At 43.7% G+C, this 20,590-nt stretch overlaps 1 protein-coding gene across 1 annotated transcript in view; it reads left to right on the plus strand.

Annotated features, from left to right (window-relative positions):
* rai14 (retinoic acid induced 14) overlaps window positions 1–4,462 on the plus strand; it is a 56,062-nt gene extending 51,600 nt beyond the window's left edge. The window contains 5 exon segments of the mRNA XM_048258806.1: window positions 351–1,578; window positions 1,581–1,855; window positions 2,438–2,596; window positions 2,937–3,002; window positions 3,185–4,462. Of these exon segments, the coding sequence (XP_048114763.1) occupies window positions 351–1,578; window positions 1,581–1,855; window positions 2,438–2,596; window positions 2,937–3,002; window positions 3,185–3,262 (1,806 nt within the window). The 3' untranslated portion in view covers window positions 3,263–4,462.
* Window positions 4,463–20,590: the final 16,128 nt, after the last annotated feature.

Genomic DNA, 20,590 nt, shown 5'->3' on the forward strand with positions numbered 1-20,590 from the left:
GTTTGCAGGACTAATGGCAGAGTGCTCTCTCTGCTGGCGAGTTCAAAAGGCTTAGAGTCTGGGAAAAACGTATCTTTAGCTCAGTGTTTCTGTTTATCTTTCTGTTGAATTAATGGCAAAAGCCTGAAAGTTATGGAAAATATGCGTGTTTTAGTGTGTGAGTTTGTTTGTTGTTTTCTCTCACAATGTTAATTAAGAATTATTTATTCAGTTTGCAGTTGGTTTAAAGTCACATTTTAGTTTTTTTTTTCAGACAGTTGACAAAATGGTCACTCTTCTCACATTGTTCTGTTCTCAGCTCTCATTCTTCTTTCTCGCTCTTTCTCTTGCTTCGTCTCTTTGTCTCCTAGAAACGGCCAGCGCCACAAGGAGAGGACGAGGACTCGCGGCCCAACAGCATCGATTCCAACGCCTCCTACCACTCCACGCGGGCCGACTTTGAGCACCCGTCGCTCTCGGAGGCCGAAGACGCGTCTGCCGTCGAGGAGGACCCGAGTGGCGGCGGTGGCGGGGATGAGATCCTGCTCCTCAGGGAGACGCTGCACAGCGTCCAGTCCAAACTTCAGGAGAGCCAGCAGGAGAACCGCTCGCTGCAGGCCCGCCTGAGCCCTGTGCCGCTGGGCGAGATGGCCATGCTGGAGAGCGTGGCGGAGCTTCAGGCCAAGCTGGCCGCCACCCAGGAGAGGTACCTGCGGGCCACCCAGGAGGTGCAGACGCTCCGGGCCGAGGTGCTCCAGGGTGGTGGCGGTGGAGGTGCGGGTCGACCTGGGACCGAGGTGGACGACGCGGTCATGCAGAAGGTGCAGAAGCTGAAAGGCTGCCTAGAGCAGGAGGTGCAGGAGCTGAGGGCCAAGCTGGCCGGCGCTGAGAAGCAAGGCGAGCGGGACGCCGGCCGCATCCAAGAGCTGGAGTGCCGTCTGGAGATCGCCGCCAATCAGGAGGCGCACGAGCGCGAGAGCCACGGCGTCCAGCAGGAGGCGCTCAAGCGGGAGAAGGCGCAGCTGGCCGAGAAGTGCAAGCAGGCGCAGGAGGAGGTGAGGATCCTGCAGGTGGCGATCAAGGGCATGGTGCCGGTCGAGGCCGCCGCCAAGGACTTCGAGGCCATGAAGGCGGAGACGGGCGAGGTGATCGAGGGGCTGCAGAGGCGCCTGCGCGAGCTTTCCAAGTCCTACAGCGAGACCAAGAGCGAGCTGAGCGCCGCACGCAGCCAGCTCAAGACCAGCCAGTCGCCCGAGCCGGCGGGGGGGAAGGGCGACTCCCCGACCGGCTCCGTCAAGGAGACGCAGGAGCTGCAAGCCGCCGTCCGTAAGGTGGAGGAGAGCGAAGCGAAGCACGCCAAGGCGCTCAAAGAGATCGCTCAGCTAAGAGAGGAGATGGAGGCCCAGGCCCAGGCCACGGTGTCGCTGGCTGACCACACGCAGGTGGTGTCCTCCCTGGGCAGCGCCATCAAGGACCTGGAGGCCCGGGCGGCGGCGCTCGAGCAGCAGCTCGGCCAGAAGAGCCTGCAGGTGGACGCGCTGCAGAACCGGCTCGCGGTGGAGCAGGAGCGCCGCGCCGGCGGCCGCCAGTCCCAGCTGACCCACGCACCTCTTTGAGGCCTGGAGGCCGGCGCGTCACCCGCCTGCTGCAGGATGCGCTGCGTAAGCAGGACGAGATGGCCCTGGAGGTGGCCGCAGCCTGGCAGGAGGCCAGGGATGGCCATGCCGAGAAGCGGGCCCTGGAGGAGACTGCCGCCGGCAGGCTGCAGGAGAACAACGCGCTGGGGGCCAAGCACCGCGAGGCCCAGGATCTCATCGCACACCTGAAGAAGCAGGTGGAGAACCATGTGGCGTCGGAGAGGGAGAAGAACAAGAAGGTTTGCTATCTGTCCCATTCCTTAAGGTCAAGCCCACTGGACTATTAGTATACTAGACTTCCATAATTGACATCAACTTTCAGAAATAGATTTGAATTTTAACTCCTGAAGAAATACTACCAAAATACATGTTTTTATTATCCTCTATTCTTCTAAAGTGACCTCAGTGAATGTGCTGAAGGTGTCTATTTTATTAATCTTTTAGTAAAACGATTTAGGCGAGGATCACATCAGCCAGCGGCAGCAGCAAACGTAACGCAACGCTCACACCATAATAAGTTTTATCTCGTTCCTAAGCAACAGAAACGGTTTGTCAATTGAATAAGCTTGCGTTGCGCTTTGAAAGTTGAACCAAGTGCAATGCTCAGCTTGTTCAACGCTAGCATTACCCAGCCTTGCCACCGTTCCGCTGCCGAACCAGAGAGAACAATAGGAAACCTGCCGCTGGCTAATGTGATCCCCGCCTGACAGTAATATTGGTGGAGCACCAGGTCTCCCTACCTGAGTTACTAATACTATACCCAACTTAAAAGATATATTCCCACACGCCTTTGTTATTTCCCCCTTCACCCTCTACTCCAGATTGACGATTTGTCGAAAGAGGTTGCGAAGCTGAAGGAGGCCCTGAACAGCCTGTCCCAGCTGTCCTACAGTGGCAGCAGCGCCCCCAAGAGGCAGCAGCAGAGCCAGCAGCTGGAGGCCCTACAGCAGCAGATCAAGCAGCTCCAGCACCAGCTCACGGTGAGTCCCTCACACGGCTAAGGGTGGGCTCCACCAGCTGAATGAGTGTGGGTTTGTGTGTGTGTGTGTGTGTGTGTGTTGTTGTTGATTCAAGAGGACCTGTGTATTATTACAGCTTTTCAGCTTTCAGTTTATAACTCTGTGTGAGAAGTAGTTGGAATTCTGAAGAGGTGACCCATGACATTTCTGTTAAAGATTGTGGACTTGGGTGTGGTTTAATAGAACTAGCAAGTGTTTCAGAGTTGTTCTTCTCACTGCCTCTCTAAAACTGCTCTTTTTCATCTCTCCCTGTGCCGCTCTTTATCCCCCCAACCCCCACCCCACCCCCACCCCACAATAGGAATCTAAGAAGCAACACCATGAGATTGTGTCCGTCTACAGGATGCATCTCCTCTATGCTGTCCAGGTCTGTGATCATATCGGTGGAATGAAATTCACCATAAATGTCACCCTGTTAATTACCATAGCCCAGTGCTGTGGCAGTAGATAAGACAGGTTATCAGAGATGGGCTGGAATGCTGCAGGCACATCTGATTAGCTTTGGAGAGTGGCTGCTAGCATTTCGCTCAAGTCCTGTGTCCTTTGCAGGGTCAAATGGATGAAGATGTGCAGAAGGCCCTGAAGCAGATCCTCATGATGTGCAAAATGTCAACCGAAGCCAAGTGACGCCTGCCATGCAAGATATCAATGCTGTTGTTTCGGGAATTGTTTTTTTTCCGCAACCCATTTGTTGCCAAAAGCATAAAAGGACACAAGTAGAATTTGCCATCTCTGTCCGTCTTTTCTCAAAAGTGGTTCATCCGTCCATCAAAATCACAGATTCATTCACAAGACACATTTACCGTTATTCACATTAGATCATAGTTCAATCCAGCATGCTATCCGCAGTTTCACTGTAAGTTAGGTTACCTTTCAAGTGCATATAAGACAATCAAACAAGGTCAGTGCTGGCTATGTACCAGATAGTGGAATGAGTTTATCAGTGTTATTTGTTAAATAAAAGATGGAATGTTTGCAACCACTACTATGCAAATGGTAATTGGTTATGGTCCTTCTCTTTTGATCTCATAAAACAAAAATGCATGCTTTACATGAAACATGTTGTTCCCAATGAATGTGCACCTTCAAAAAGAAAATGGTAATTTCTTGCTGCAGTTGATCGAGATGAAGCAACCTTATTGTATTTTCGTAAAATTGTAAGAATATGTGGATGAATTTTGCTCTGTTTTCTCATCTGCTTGATATGAAACACTTGTGACCATGGATGTGGTTGTGTTTGGACTCATCGCCCCCACCCACCCACTCACACTCAGTGCCGTTTTTGTAGACTTTTCTAGGTATTTTGTGAGACCGTTATGGACTCAAACACCCATCCACGTTACAGATGCACTTTCCCACTTTCCCACCCTCCTCAGTGACTTTTTCCAGTACTGTTAGAGAGACTCAGCCTGCCAGCCAGATCCAGGGCACTTTGTGTCCATGTGCCTGTAAGACATAGTTCCTGTTGGAAGGATACACATTATTGAATTTTAGGTAGTGTTTTTTTTTTGTTTATGTAGTGCATGTTTTGGTGTAACATAGATTACTCTTGAGTTGTATTTCTACACAAACCAGCGGATGTTGTTGGGTTGTTGTTGTTGTTGTTGGGACAATAGCATGGTTATGGTTAAACATTACAACCCCCAAGAGGGCTGACCCCATCAGTCTCTGTACAAACAAAGAGGCTTCAGCACCTCAGCCAATCCAGAATCAGGGATAAGAATATCATTTTTGTAATACCGATGAAAATGTATTGAAATGAAAAATGAAGGATTTTGTTGCTGAGAACAGGATCACCAGCCTATAATGTGTTAACTGTCCCTGGGGGGGGGGTTTGAAACATTTTGCTTACCAAAATCACACGTCACAGATGAACTCATCTCCTTAATCACATCAGTGTGGTTTTGATCATCACAGAAATCCCACAGCTGCACTGTGTGTGCACTTCAAGCTTTAGCATTGTTATGACTAAGTCTGTCTGTGGTTAGCTACGTGACCATGTGCCATACTTTTTATATATACTGTGGGTGTGAGTGCGTTGTGCCATCCACCCCTTGCCATACACCTGAGGCGATGAGTGGGTTACTCTTCCTCAGAACACTAAGTCATGCACTACATATAGAAGGGGAGGTGTTTTACAGCACTACCTATTTGACTCTTTTGAAAGCAATAACTTGCTCAACACACCGTTTTATCCATGACGATGACACAGACACAGGAAATGCTCACAGACTTTTTTTACATTAACGGCCATAGTTTTATGCTGTGTCAAAAAAAATCCTGTTTCTCAAAATTTGTTCACTTTAAAAATGCACTTTGCTGAAAAAAAAAATCAAAATCCACTTAACGTTCCTTACTGTACATGTTCGTTCATTTGGTGCATGTACCAATCAGCATTCTGTTTGACAAGAGGAGTACCTGTTATTAGCATCTGCGGTTAGTTGAAAATCATTTCACAGCTCCATAATTATGTTTACTTCATTACTTCTGGGTAATTTGTGTGCTGTCAGCATGCCTGGTAGCTGACAGATCCTCCCCATATGCTCCTGTCTGTGTTTGTTTCATTTAAACCGTCTATTGTTTGTGATGGCACTCTTGCAACACCACACCACATGTTCTGAATAAAACTAGGTGGGTTGTATAAAAAATGTACTTGAGAAGGGCTTGTGGGTTTTTTTCTATTGTTGTTTCATCGTTTGTCATAGGGAAGGGTTTGATATGTTTGTGATGTGCTTTTTGCCCCCATTAAATTTTTGATAAGCTTTGTACTGTTATTTTGCCTGGCCTCCTGGTGTTTTTGCTCTTACTAGTCAAGGTATTTTATATTTTATTTTAAAGGGTAAAACTGAATTGTATGTGTACTTCTGTCCAGATCTCCAAATCTGTACAGGAAAAGCAGTGACCTACATGTGAGCTACATAATTTGCCTCTGGGTGAAATAACCAGTCAATAGCTATTGATTTGACCAACACAAAAGTCAGATGATAACTCCTACCCATAAAGGTCATCACACATGTCACACATTATCTATCGCACACACATACACACAGCTATAACAATTCAGTTAAGTAATATGCTCATAGCCATTGCATTTTTCAGTTGTTCCAAATAGATCAGTGTTTCTCAAACTTTTTCAGACGAAGGACCACTTAACTAACCCTAGCTAAAAAAAAAAAAAAAAAAAAAGATTAGACCTACTTCAACAGTATATTAGTCTACTCTATACAATAGGCCTAACCACTGAACCCCCTTGCTTATTGTCTTTGCACTTTTCTTATTGTGTCAGAGGATTCATACTGTATGATTTAAACTGGCATATCTTACATAGACAGTGTTGCAGAACGGTTTGGATTTACATACAAGTTGGTTCAATATTGCAAACAACTCATCTATATTATATTTTACCACGCCTGCCCGCGGACCACTTGGGATAGCTTGCGGACCACACTTTGAAAAACACTGAAATAGATACATTTATTAATACGATCAATAATAGTTTAAAAACATGTGAATAGCTCACAGCTTTGTTTCCCTGTGCGATTGAAAGTTTTGAAGGACCGCTTCATAGATTCCTTGCTTTAAGCAAAAAGAATACGCTTCATGAATGTATTCAGAGCATTAGGCCCCAAAGCAGGGTGGTGAGCCTCTTTAAATCCAGTTACCAGTGTGCATGTACTGTAGCCTTGTGCTTCATCCTCCACTGAAATATCAACTGGCAGAAAAATCTATTTCATCTTTTTCCTCCATACTAGTGAACATTGATCCTCTTCAAACACACTCATCTTATATTTGACATGATGGTTCTTTTTTACACTGTGCCCCTGGTTTGAGAAACTGGGTTGTTGGCCATACCCGCTGGCCTGTTCTGACCCAGAGCTCTTGGTATGCGCATGACCGTGCATCAACAGATTGCACTAGTTTCACTCTGCTCTTAGATGTGCTGCCAGATGAATCATGGGTAATGTCATTGCTCTTTCTTTTCTCTCGCTGATGGCACGGGCCTTTGTAGTTTCCTACTCCTAGCCAGTCGCAGGGCCTCGCGGGCATCAAATAAAATACCCTCTGCTGGCTGCCACACAATCGTGCCACCCATGCCAAACACAGTGCCCTAGGGTAGGGTCACAGCGGGCACTGCTCTGCACCTCAATAAAAGTTACTCTGGCAATGTTTTTGTAGGTTCAATTAGTAGCTTTGTTTTGTTTTTTGAAAAGCAGACTTTGCATTTAACAGGCTATTAACAGATTCTCACAGAGGGAGCCCTGTATAATTATTTTGCATTTCACATGGCTATCTGTTACACATCTTTAGTTCTCAATTGAGCTTTTTGCCTGGAACATGATTTAATGTACTCTACAACTATGTCCTTAAATTGAACCATACAAATTAGTCACATTTCTTTCTTTTTCATTCCTAGCACATCAAGCTGAATACATTTACAGTACTGGCATACTGTTAGCTGTTTGGTCACCATCATATGCACTGATGTAAGTACTCCTCACAAGTAAATTGAAGACATTTACCACAGCCAAAGGTAGGTGGCACTGTGGACCAGTTTTAGTTGATCAATCCTTCAAAGTAACATGTTTCCAGTATGAATGTGATATTTTTCTCTCTTTCTACTATTTTGGAGAGACGTAAACAAAAATTTAATTAAATTAGTTAATTACATGGATTTAGCAAAATATCTGAATAATTAGTGCAATTGATAATTCAATGAAACTATAATAGAAGATTTATTATTTGAATGTGTTTCACTATGTAATAAATCCAACTTTGGGACAGAAAAAAACAATAATTGCATCAGTGTGTGCCAGACACTATTTATTTGCCAGTCCCTAATATATCGACCATCGAAAATCTGGCCACATGTGATTGTTGAAAATATGGATTGAATTGAAAATACAGCTATATTTGATTGTTGAGAAGCTCGACATGTCTGCAACATGTCAGACCTCCTGTTCACCATGTCTTTAACCAGACCACAAGAGTCTTAACTCTGACACAGAAAGAGTCAGGCACCAAAACCCATATCTGATTAATGTATGCACTGTCCCAGGAGCATGCTAGAAAATTGTTGCAAGATGTACAGACTACTGGCTAACCATGCTGAAAGCAGGGTGGCAATATTTACTCTGTCGTTGAGGTCATCAGGATTAAGTTGCACTTGCTTGCAATCATAACTTGTGGGATCCCTGAACCTAGGCCACTGGGGGTGGGGGTGGGGGGGGTGGTATTGGAATGGGGGGGCACATAGAGTATGGTTAAGAGGTGACGGTGAACAATGCTTATTTCAAGGAACTCATTGCATGTTCTGTTGTTCAAGAGTAGATATGTCTGTGGCTCGACGATAAACATTGCAGCTTGAGGAGAATAACCATGCACTGCTCCTGCAAGGTCCCGTCCGTCTGGGGAGACTGGGTCGGGGCCACGGAGTCGACGGCCGGCTCCGTAGGTCGTGTCAGCAGGCCGCCTGGGGCCTGACACGCCACCAGTGCGCTCCTCCGAGATCCCCTCACTCCTCTCCCCCCGATTGAAGCATCCACATCAGGTTTTTATGAGCCTAAACCGAACCAGATGCCACCGTCGTATTTCAAAACAGATGGGATCATATTATTCATGACATAGTACTTTAGGGGCCGGAGCACCCCCACACCTCATCTCGGACTCCTCCACACTCGAAAAGAAGGATCGGGGAGGGGGGGTGCTTAAACAGCTCAGCTGGATGAGTTACTGGGGGAATTACTTTGGAGTGCAGCATTTGGACCATGCTGGGCTATGTGTTTCCCAGGGAAAAGTCCCACTCAACCCCTTCACACACTCACCCACACACACCATCACTCCAACACACACCTACCCCCACCCCCATACTAAACAAGCCCTTTCAAGATCCCAGGGTGGTAGTTGTTTTAACTATTTAGTACGTATCTTGCTAATGGTTTCTTTCACCTTCAGTCACACCTGATTCATTGGGAATCAAAGGGGCGGAAGCCACATTCGCAGTGACTCAAAAACAGGCAAAGACCAGCAACTTGGGAGAGGTGGGAGGGGGGTCAAAGAAGTGGGGGTGTCGGTGTAGCCTTGCTTGCAGCTAAGTGACAGAGAATTTATGGGTGCACTTAGTGTTCACGGGGAAGTAAGAAAGAAGGAGAGAGAGGGAGAAAAAAAGAGAAAGAACATGGCAAACACGTTTGTCTATGAGTGGCTTATTAAAAAGGTGAGAAGTGAGTATACTGTCTGGAGTAGGCGGATAATTGTGCTCTTAAAAGGGACTTCAAAAGGCCACTTGTGTCGACGGAAAACCATCAGTGACACGTGAATGAGGCTTGCCGAGGAAGTGGCCTCGCTACAGGGCTAGCCTCCACCCCTTGTTTTTTTTTTTTCTCGTGCATGTGGCGGATCAAATCACTGCGTCTTGAATGTGAAGGGGCGATGCAGACACCATATGCCCAGATGTCCCCGAGCTGGCCTCTTTATGGAGAGCATCTGAAACCGCAATCTACTCCCCTCACATCATTCTCCCCCTCGCTGTGGTGTGTGCTACCGGTATGCACAATGCAGGGGACCCATGGCCGATAGAGACTGTCTGCACGGAATGAAACCATGGGTCCTGAGACACTTCATCACATTGGCACACAAGAAATGTTAAACGCAGAGTGCCAAAGTGTCCTTTATTGCTCTAAAGTATATGCCAATACATTTGAAATATTGAAAATCTTCAACATGCCCTAAGAATTGACATTAGATTATTTCACAATAAGTGAAACTCCAAAGGTTGCAGCATTTTAAATCCTCCCTCTCCAGTGCAGGATTTCGACTACCTATAAAATGGGATTTATTGTCTTATTTACCCACAGACCACAGCGATGTTTGGTATTATCTTGAACCTGTCAGCTGTTTACTGATATCAAGTGGTTAATTTGTTCTGGTGTATCATAATTCAGATGTTAACTCCACACCAGGGAAACTTGCAATGTTACCGCAGCAGAGAAAATAGTGCAATTGCAGGAAGGTATCAGTAAAAGAAAGACAAAATAATCAAATTAAGTAAATCCACAACTAGATATAATAAATATTCAATCCATAAAAACAGACGGAGCAGTCAGTGGACATGATAAATATTGCAAATGAGTGAAGTTGTTGGTCTTCGGTGTATGTGGTTTGCTGTGTACAGTGTAAAGCCTGACAGTAGAAGGAAGAAAGGAACTGAATAAATATGGAGACCTGAACAGTGCACACTCTGGTAAACATTGTCCGGTGATCTTGCTCAAGTGAATTGTCAGTGTTGGTCTGTTTGGAGCAGCAGGAGCTGTTAAGTCTGACAGCAGTAGGAAGAAAAGACCTGCTGCATCTTTTCTTTATATTTCATCCTTTTTGTGATAGAAATGCCTATGGGGTCTGCTCTCCATAGAGACTAGCACATAACCAGGTCTTTTCTTTTTGTGGTATTGAAACTGTGCTCAGTGGGGATTACTTGTTCCCTGCAAAGTTCATTCATGGGTTTAGTCAGAGGACCAGTTTTGAATCACAGAGGCTTTTCCCCCCCTTGCACTGCAGAGGATATAACAATGGCTACACCAATGCTTACGTTTTAGCGAAGAAACCACCGAGATGTAGACAGCAAACTCCCTCCAATTTAAAGCATGAACACTCCCGATGGCTCCCCCCCTACTGCTGCTGAAAGACACTAACAGCCATTTCAACACTCGTCCCAGTCACATGCTGTGGGATATCCCTTACAGTATTTCCTAATGTAGTATTGGGGCAGCCGTGGCCTACTGGTTAGCGCTTTGGACTTGTAACCGGAGGGTTGCCGGTTCGAACCCCGACCAGTAGGCATGGCTGAAGTGCCCTTGAGCAAGGCACCTAACCCCTCACTGCTCCCCGAGCGCCGCTGTTGTTGCAGGCAGCTCACTGCGCTGGGATTAGTGTGTGCTTCACCTCACTGTGTCTTCACTGTGTGCTGAGTGTGTTTCACTAATTCACGGATTGGGATAAATGCAGAGACCAAATTTCCCTCACGGGATCAAAAGAGTATATATACTTCTACTTCTACTTATTCATACAGTCAGCACAAGCCAGAGACAGACAACTAAATATCATGCAGCATTGGACATCTATTGGTGTATCCAGTAGTTAAAGAACAGGACCCAGTCAAAGCCACGGTAGGCCTGTGGTACAGGATCTGAACTCACTGAGTTGTGTAATGGGTTGTAATGGTGCATGTCTGATCAGACATTAGCTCTGTGAGGCCCAATTACTGTAGGCATGCAGCTGTGGAACAGATTAATGACTCTGCACATCCCAGGGCTTCTAACTGAGTCAATAATAATGAAGAGCACCGATTAATATACAATTACATCACAAATCCAGAAACTCTGATCCTTTTTGGCTACAACTGTAGGCTATTAAAAACTAAATGTACCGCATAGCTGTACATAATATGAACACCGCATGGTCTGTGTGTGTGTATAGACTAGTGTGCAGTGCTTTATTAAGACTAGTGCAGTGCCCGTTCAAACATGCTAGCTCCTGTAGCCCAATTACATGCCTGCAGGTAGGATGATATGGAAAAACATAATTCCAGGTAAGCATTCAATAATTAATACAGATAATATAACAATATAATAAATGTGAAGTGAGCAGAATTTAAGCATGGCTGCATGTGACATTTTTTACAAATCAAAATGACATAAGCCTAACAGCTGTTTTGAGTCAAGGCTATAATGCTTAGCCTATTGAATAACTTGATGATAGAGAAAACAAACCATTTTGTGGAATGATGCATCATCATATGGAATTTGCAACTGGTGTGACTCAAAAACAGTCTCTGGTGGCCTACAGTATAAGTGACATCACACTCTGTCTGCCACTCGTTGCTTGTCCCCTGCAAAGTTTGTGCATGCTCTCTCTCTTCAAACGCAAACCAGATTTGGGGTTCTATAGCCAAGTAATTCTGGTACATAACGTTGAAAACAGATAAATGTGTTTATTCGAAGCACACATATAAATACTGTAGGTCAATTTCAAGTGCGCACTTACGTGACTAGCCTACTCCAAGTATTAGCCTACGCACAATAGATTTCTCTTCTTTAGCCTACATAATGCATAGGCTACAATTTGTAAACAAAAAGCAGCTGTGACAGGCAGCGGCCGCATATATTCTGCGTCATGTCTCGCATCTTGCTTTGCATGTGTGGCATTCTGAGACGTTCTTTAATTCGGGACCATTATCGCTCGTTTCAATTTAGGACCTTGCAGTTGGAATTGTCGTTTGCTTATTCAAAGTCTAAAGACAGTCCAAAGTAGCCTGGGCTATTCAAAGTGTCCGTTTATTTCACACCGCGGAGTCATTTTCCGCGGAGTCATTTTATGCAAGCAAACTACATACAGGGGGTCTTTATTGTTGAGGTCAGACATGTTAACACATCTTGCACTCGCTTAAGTTTTTACCCGTGTAACCTACACTGATCCAGTTCTGCCAAAGCCCTGCTTCTATCCTCACTGGTAGCTTACTTTACAGTGCTGTGTGGGAGGGGGAGTGGCTAGCGGTGAAAGCCAATGTGCTTCTTTTACCGATATATACACGGGTTTCCCGTTTACCAACAAAACTAGATGCGCGCGCAGCCTTGGGGCAGAAGACGCTTGGTGGCCGTCCACAACATTATAAACTTAACCTAAATAGTCGGCTGCTGTAAGCTACAATCGGATTTTTTTTGTATACCCCTGTATACGATGATAATAACATCTCATTTCAGACTATATTTCAAAGTTTGCCGTTCATTTGCATTATTAATATAACATCGTATTTTGTCATTTTTGGCGAAGACATGCATTCCGTTAGGGTTATTGAACATATTTAACATTCTCTAACCATCTTGATTTCGAATTGGTGCATTTTTCAGCACAAAAACTCATTTTATTCTTTTGCTCTTTTGCATTGCTCTATGCTGTTCTATGGTGCTTTCTGCCTCTTGGTTGCGCGCGCATGTTTTCGTGACGTTGCATAGAAATCCATGTATTTAACGATATCTTTTGCATTTCTCATTCAATCAACAGCACTTATACCTGTAGCAAGACACCTGCCAAGTTTGAAATCAGTCTGACAAACGATCAGCGAGATATGTGTGCCACAGACATCTGGACACACAGACATACAGATGCTTCTTGCTTTATAGATAGATGAGTTTGCAGCAACAAAGTATAACAAACAAAACATTTTGGCAACTCGCAAATATTCGTCTGTATCCAAAATTCTGCCACTATGTGGCACTCATAGATACATAGATAGATAGATACTTTTACTATTGATCCCCAAGGGGAAATTCAAGGACTCAGTAGCATACAGACATCACACACAACATGCACTTACAGCAGAAAAAGTAATATAAGTATATAAATATATATAAAAAAAACCTGAACAATGTACAGTAAAGACAGTAGAAGATAAAAAATACTAAAAATACTAAATCAAATATCCACATAGTGTGCTTAAGGATGAATAAGCATGAGGCGCTTGCAGTGACAGGGCAGGGACTGAGCCTGTGATTCTGTATGCGTGGTAAGGTGCTCTATGAGAGTGAGTGTCATGGTGATGGTGCAAATAAGAAAGCGCTTTCAGATATAACCTCCGGAGTATATGCGGAGGTTTGTCAAATGGAGGTCCTACCCTTCGGATGATTCAGATATGATGCTAACCTGCTGACCATATACTGACCTTATACGGACGTATGTGTGAACAACATACACGCACATTACAGAATCTCCGTGTGGTTGTCAAAGAGGGGTGGGGGCTTGTAGAGTTCACAAGATGCGAGACATGGCGCAGAATATATCGCGACGCTGCCTGTCACAGCTGCTTTTTGTTTACAAATTGTAGCCTATGCATTATGTAGGCTAAAGAAGAGAAATATTGTTGCGTAGGCTAATACTTGGAGTAGGCTAGTCACGTAAGTGCGCACTTGAAATTGACCTACAGTATTTATATGTGTGCTTCGAATAAACACATTTATCTGTTTTCAACGTTATGTACCAGAATTACTTGGCTATAGAACCCCAAATCTGGTTTGCGTTGGAGAGAGAGAGCATGCAAAGACTTTATGGTAGGCTACCAGCCAATTCAGCAGGCTAACTCAAGACTTCAAGGCCATCATGAGAAGGCTATCAATGAACAGAAAACCGTGTTGGCTAACAATTTATTAAATACTCCTGTTATTGTCGTCAACGACGTCGCTTTAGGCTACTGCCTTTTCAGCGCCTTCTGCTTATCTCGCACAGTCTTTTGAATTCGTTTGGCCTTGCCATGCAGTTGTAGGCTACAACGTGCCGTTCCCTTCATGTGTTCTATCAAAATGTTGTATGCCCTCATGGACAGTAGCTCCGTGATGTCTGCATCTGTCCATGTCGGAGATTTTCTGGACGCCACTCCATCATAACACTGGCATTTAAGTCAGATCTAACCACATGGACGCACGAAAGAAACGTCAGCAACACGCACTCTCACTAGGTGTGAATTTTAACCGCATGTTCTACGCCTCGTTCAGACACAGCACATTTACATAATGTCCGGAGGAAATACTAGGGGGAGAGTAGTAGAACAACTGGCTAAATTCGGACTTCCATATGACCGGTTATGACGTTCAGATATACGGCCCCACCGTTTAACATCGGCAGAACCTCCGGTCTTACACGTATGTCTGAAAGCGCTTAGTAAGTCCAACAGTGCAAAGGTGCAAGAATAAAGTCAACGTATATCACACATCACCGTGCTATACATTAAGATTATTACAATTTGTCTGAGTGTGTTAGTCTGTGTGTACCATGCATTTAGGCTTCTTTTACCATCCTAGATGTCTCAATTCAGGAATTATGTTGTGGTGCTTGGATCTCTTCTAGTTGACTTTGCAGCACTCAATTCTGAAATGGAAAAAAAATAAATGAAAAAAAAAGGAATGCTAGCCTGGCGGGCCATCCTATATCATTGAAATGTATAGTCTGGAATCGAATCATTCACCTGCTTAATCCAAGGGGCGGGCAGAAATTGTCTTTCAAACTGCCTAGGCATGCAATAGGCCAGCTACGACCATATCCATTATCCGGTCGGCAAAGCGGCAAATACATCCTTCTTGAAAGGAATGACTTAAGTGCATTGTGTTGCTCTACTTTCAAAGGAATTATGTTGTGGTGCTTGGATCTCTTCTAGTTGACTTTGCAGCACTCAATTCTGAAATGGAAAAAAAATAAATGAAAAAAAAAGGAATGCTAGCCTGGCGGGCCATCCTATATCATTGAAATGTAGAGTCTGGAATCGAACCATTCACCTGCTTAATCCAAGGGGCGGGCAGAGAATTGTCTTTCAAACTGCCTAGGCATGCAATAGGCCAGCGCTTCACCCATATCCGTTATCCAGTCGACAAAGCGGCAAATACATCCTTCTTGAAAGGAATGACTTAAGTGCATTGTGTTGCTCAACTTTCAAAGAAAAGCACAAGTCCAACTCCTCCAAAGTTGACGCCAACGCCGATTCAAACAACCGCTCTTCGTTCGCCATAGCCACCTTCCTTGTTGTTCTCCGTCGCAGGACTGTCGTTATCCTGTTAAGCCCGCCTTAAGACTCTATAACAAAATAGAGCGCTGTGATTGGATGACGTCCACGGCGTCAGCCAATAGAAATCCCTATGGTTTGGTACTAGACGTACAGGCTGAGCAAATTAATTTTCTGCCGCTAGGGTGCGTCTAGATTTCTAGGCTAAAGGAATGCACCTTTTCTTCAACAAAAAAAAACAACACAAAAATATCATCATGGTGAATGTGCAAGTGAACTTATTCTTTGATGTGATTGCATTTGTTTTTACAGTAGGTTGCCTACAGTTAAGCCTTTGTGCACGCAAGGAGAGACCGGGAGACTAAAAAAGTATGGTGTTGTAAATATACTTGTCATGCTACCAATATCTGACATACTGCTCGAAAGTATTCACCACTGCACAAATCCAGTTAACGGGTGCAGCTGTCTTATATGTGCTAATTTGTCTTATTTGGTGTATCTCAAATATCTTTTCATGTAACATTCTGGAACTTTCTATACGCCTGGTAACTCCTCAGAGTCAGGGATCCTTTCCAATACAAATGTTCAATTATCACTTCATCACATCTGAAGCATATTATCAGGTCTAATGTTACTCCTGGCTCTGTCTGCAAAGTCCACACACTGTTTTATTTACTTTTGAATTATCCTAATTCCTCAGCCGACTGTCTTTTCTCTTTATTGTTATTAATGCTGTCCTTTGAAGGAACATTTCAGCAGGAATCTGAAAACAGTTAAATGAAGATTAATAGTCATCTGTGACCCCAGAGGTTTCCTGATCCTCATTTGTGTGCTTTGTTTTGTAATTCAAAAGTGTCTTAATCGCAAACTAAAACAACTAATTCCTGTAATGATTTGGGAGCTAAGGGGGACATCAACTGTTCCTGCTGTGCATATTATGTCATCATTAGGCCTACACCTTCAAGCTGCATCTGACACTAATATCATTGTTCTCCACGCGCAAGCTCACCAGTGGTGACATAAACTGCCCCTGATAATATCAATTTGTCACAGATCTCAGGTTTCAATTGTTACTTTGATTTACTGTAGCTGCTAAACCTACAAAGATTATTTGGTTTTTGAGGGCTGACCTATGCTTGTAGAGGCAACAACTGTTGCAATGTGAGGATTAATCTTGTTATCCACACCTAAAGCCATGTGTTTCTGATGATGGAGACTGAGAGATGTTTGCGACTTCAAAACCGAGATACATTGATTCCACTCATTCACCTATGATTTACTATTCTCAGGCCAAACATACATCACTGCATTGAAAGCAGTAACTGACACTGGAGGACGATTAGATAAGCAGAGCAGTCTTTAGATGAGTCATTAATATCCAAATAATCTGATGGTGCAACTGTCTTTCATGTAGTCATGGACTTCATTCATTCTACCGTGTACATATGGGATCCAGTGTGATAATAGAGAATGAAATCTCTACATGCTTGACCATGTGTTGCTTTTGAGTTGCTTCAGTGTCATGTGCAGTGCTTTGTGCACATGTTGTTATATATTTGTTTTACAACAAACCCTGTAAACAGGTAGCCTAACTGTGTGTTACATAATACAAGTGTACAATACACTTTATAGCAGGGTGCTGCACAGTGATCTCTGTTTGCACTGTATGAAGTTTGCCATCACTCAGTAATACAGATTATCAAGTTTCCTTTCAATGCTGCCCAAGTACCCTCAAATATGTTTCCACTCATAATGTCCTATTATGTATTATACTACATGTGTCTGTGGTTCCACAGTGCAGCCTCTTGAGTAAGTATTGTGAAATATGATCACACAGGACACTAAGATGCACAGTGTACTGAACTGTATGTATAAATATGACTTACTACATGGAGTATGTGTGTGTGTTTTATGGCTATAAAGGCTGCTGTATCCTGTGTCCACTCATGTTCCTGAGTACATGCTGCACTCTTAGATGTGTGCATCCTGGGGACTGAACTCTCCCTGTGTCTTCCCCTGCTCTCCTCCACAGATGCTGCCGGGTGTCTTTTACGACTGACCGTTGACTCCTGTAACAAATCCACATCCCGCATCCACATGGGGCAAAGGTAAAGAAACACACGCTGAGCGCGCCACAGCCAAGAATGGCTAACACATGCTTTCTGATACTAAGCCTCTGATCTATGCTGTGTCACACACCTCCTCCCTGGTGCACGCATACATATTTACACACCACCATCACAACACAACCCCCCACACACACACACACCACTCTCTACCAGTAACCATCTTGACACCAATCCAGATCCTTTTCTAAGTGGGGGAGATATGTATATGCCTTTTACAGAGATTAAAGGGCAGCACTGTGAGTTCAGCTTTTATTAAATGCACCCCAACCTGCTTCCACTTGAAACACTGGGAGCAGACCCAACAAGCTGCCATGTCCATGGTTGGCCTCGGCACATAAGAGCACTGTATGGATATCCTGCCTGTCCTAGGCACTTCTTGTTTCTCTCACATCCACACATCACTTCCTCAGCCCTGATGCTCACCTCACAGAGGTGGAGTTTGTTGCACTCCAGTCCCTGACCCTTCAGTCAGCACGACTTCCTCTGTCTTTACATTTATGTTTCAGTCATTATATTACTTATAGTATTAAACTAAGTATTACAATAAATTGTTGGTTATCGAAACAAAATATGATTTATCTTTATTTGCCATTTACTCCCATTGACTTATTCTATCGCTGACAATAGGGCTTTGGAAACCCTTGTAATACTTTTTTATGTGTTACATGAGTGTCAAAGACAGCCACTAATATTTATTTTTCCTTGGGGCCTCTTTTAAAATCAGGCGAAAGAGAAACTGGAAGACCATGATTAATGGGCAAGTCCTGTTTTTCATCTTGGGACAAATTGAATTAAGCCAAGTCAGGCCTGGTTAGTGAATAATCAATCAGCCCAGCTATGCCGCTGATGTCATCTGTGGTGATTTCCTGAAAATTCTAGATTCCATCGGAATTGTCACAGAATCCATCATGCAGCTAACTGGACCCCACAGGGCAGAACCAGTACAGCAGGGGGTTCCATTTGCTAACAACCAATTTCTCAAATGCTGAAATAAATGCTGTTTTGTGGTTTATGACCAAAAAGATCCTGTCAAATAGATGCCTGCTGTTTCGGCAATATGCAAACAAGAAAAGCATGAAGAAAATGACTACACTGTGATATTATTTGTAATGCAAAACAAACATTTTTAAGGAAAAACATCACAAGTATATAGAATTCAATAGATCAATGCTCCGTCAGCAATGGTTGTTCTCAAAGTGATGGATTTGAAAAACAAAGGACAAATGTATTATTTATTCAAAGGGATTTGCCCAAATTCTCATATGGCAAGAAAGAGAATAGACTTCGATTAGTTTGAGAATGTTCTTCCCCATGTGTTTGTGAATGTCTGGTGGTTGTGGCCCAGACAAGGATTTCCGCTAGCTGGTAATTACTGTGTTTTGCCAGGAAATTTTATTTAAAAACGATGAATTAAAAACTTGGGAGTTCACAATGTCCTTAAACAGGTTTGTGTTTTAACCAAGGCAAATAAATAAACTTATTTGAGTGACAATACCTTTCTCAAAATCCAACAATTTCCTTCTCCCATTTAGACAGTGTGGGGCGAAAACTGATTTTATCCAATCATGTTTCAGTCTGGGTGAAGCTTCAGTCTGAGCCTTCACCATATCTGTTGCAGTGGCATAGAAAAACTGATTTTGATTGCCAGACACATCTTAGTGATCAGCTAATCAGTGTTCTATTTCTATGAGGGGCAATTAACCCATAATTGCATGGCTCTGGAATCATTTTTTGACAAATAAACCACTAAGGGGAAAAAAGATCATGTCTGGAAAAATAACACTGATATAGGATTTATCTCATTTTGATCAGCTAATCAGTGCCATTTCTATTTGATGACTATCTTTTTTGACAAATAAACATAAAAGTTGTTCTTTTAAGGTATTATTTGATGACTATCTTGTATAGTTGTTCTTGTAGGCTATACAGTAACTTGTAGCATAGCTTATGGAAGAAATGTTTCCAACAAAATTTTACAAAGTTCTACTGAGCTAGTAACAGCAAAAATGCATGTAGTCCTTTTTCTGTTACAGTGCTGGAAAAGTGTGCTAATCTAAACTTTAGTTTCTTTCTTTAGTTTTGTCTTTATATGTCATTGGTTTTAATGTTCTTTCATGTGCTCAAGCAGGACAGTTTGACAGGTTTTTTGATGGCATCAAATTAGAATAAAGTAGTGGCAAGCACAATTGCCCTGCACTGTTGCAACTGCAGTCTATACTAGACGACTAGATAGCAGACAGGTAGGATTTAGTATACATTATATACTGTAGGCTACATTATCTTTGCATTTGTAACAGAGTGTTACTGAAACATCTCCCAATATGTTTCTGATTTGCACGGTAAAACCATTTATAATAGACACTGGGCAAGTGAAAAACTCCCGGAAGAACCTTGGCCCAGGAAAACTGCACAGGATGCACCCCCTTTTCTGCTCAAGAGAAAACTGAAACGTGTGACTCCGGTAACCCTCTGCATATTTCACACCTTTTTCCCCGCGGCTTGACATGAAATAGACTCCTCTGGATTTCATGGTGGTGGCAATGTAGTGATTATCAGATGTTTCAGACAACACACCCCCATTGGATGCTACACTTTGACCCAGCCCGACCCGAATCAGATGCTTGCCGGGCAATTAACCCATAATCAAAATTCCTCTACCCCACAATTAGCATGGCTCTGGAGGACACGTGTATCTGGAGTAATCTGGCTAATCCTCAAAGCCCAGCCGTGCAAGGCCAGCAGAGGCAGTGGCTACACCGCTAGACCACTAAGGGGAAAAAAGATCATGTCTGGAGATAAATAACACTGATATAGGAGTGCAATCCCACCAGTGTGTCCACTGAAGTGCATAAAAGCCCAAAGCCTGGCCACAGCACACCAGGCACACAGCAGGGGTTTGACTGGGGATCGTTTACTCTTTCGACTCAATGGTTCGTGTGCTGACTGTCTGTCATGTCATGCCCTTGAGAATAGCTGACCTTATCACTCATCACTCCTTTTATTTCGTTGGATTCCTCTTACTTTTCCTCAGAGAGCTGTTTAGTCATTACATACGGAACTGTTGTTTTTGAAAACTGTTATAGCTGTGGACATGTTATAGGTGCAATAAGATAACAGAATGAGACAGAACCACCATGGACAAGTATCCATACTGTATTCCTTGCAAAGAGGTAGAGTATCCTATGATATGACATAAGCCAGCAGCAGAACAAAGAACTGCACAGGTTTATATGATTATGCAGCATTGCATGCAATAGTCAGTGTAACTCATTGTGCTACATAGCT

This window comes from Alosa alosa, chromosome 12 (genome assembly GCF_017589495.1).
Source record: "Alosa alosa isolate M-15738 ecotype Scorff River chromosome 12, AALO_Geno_1.1, whole genome shotgun sequence".
NCBI lineage: Eukaryota > Metazoa > Chordata > Actinopteri > Clupeiformes > Clupeidae > Alosa > Alosa alosa.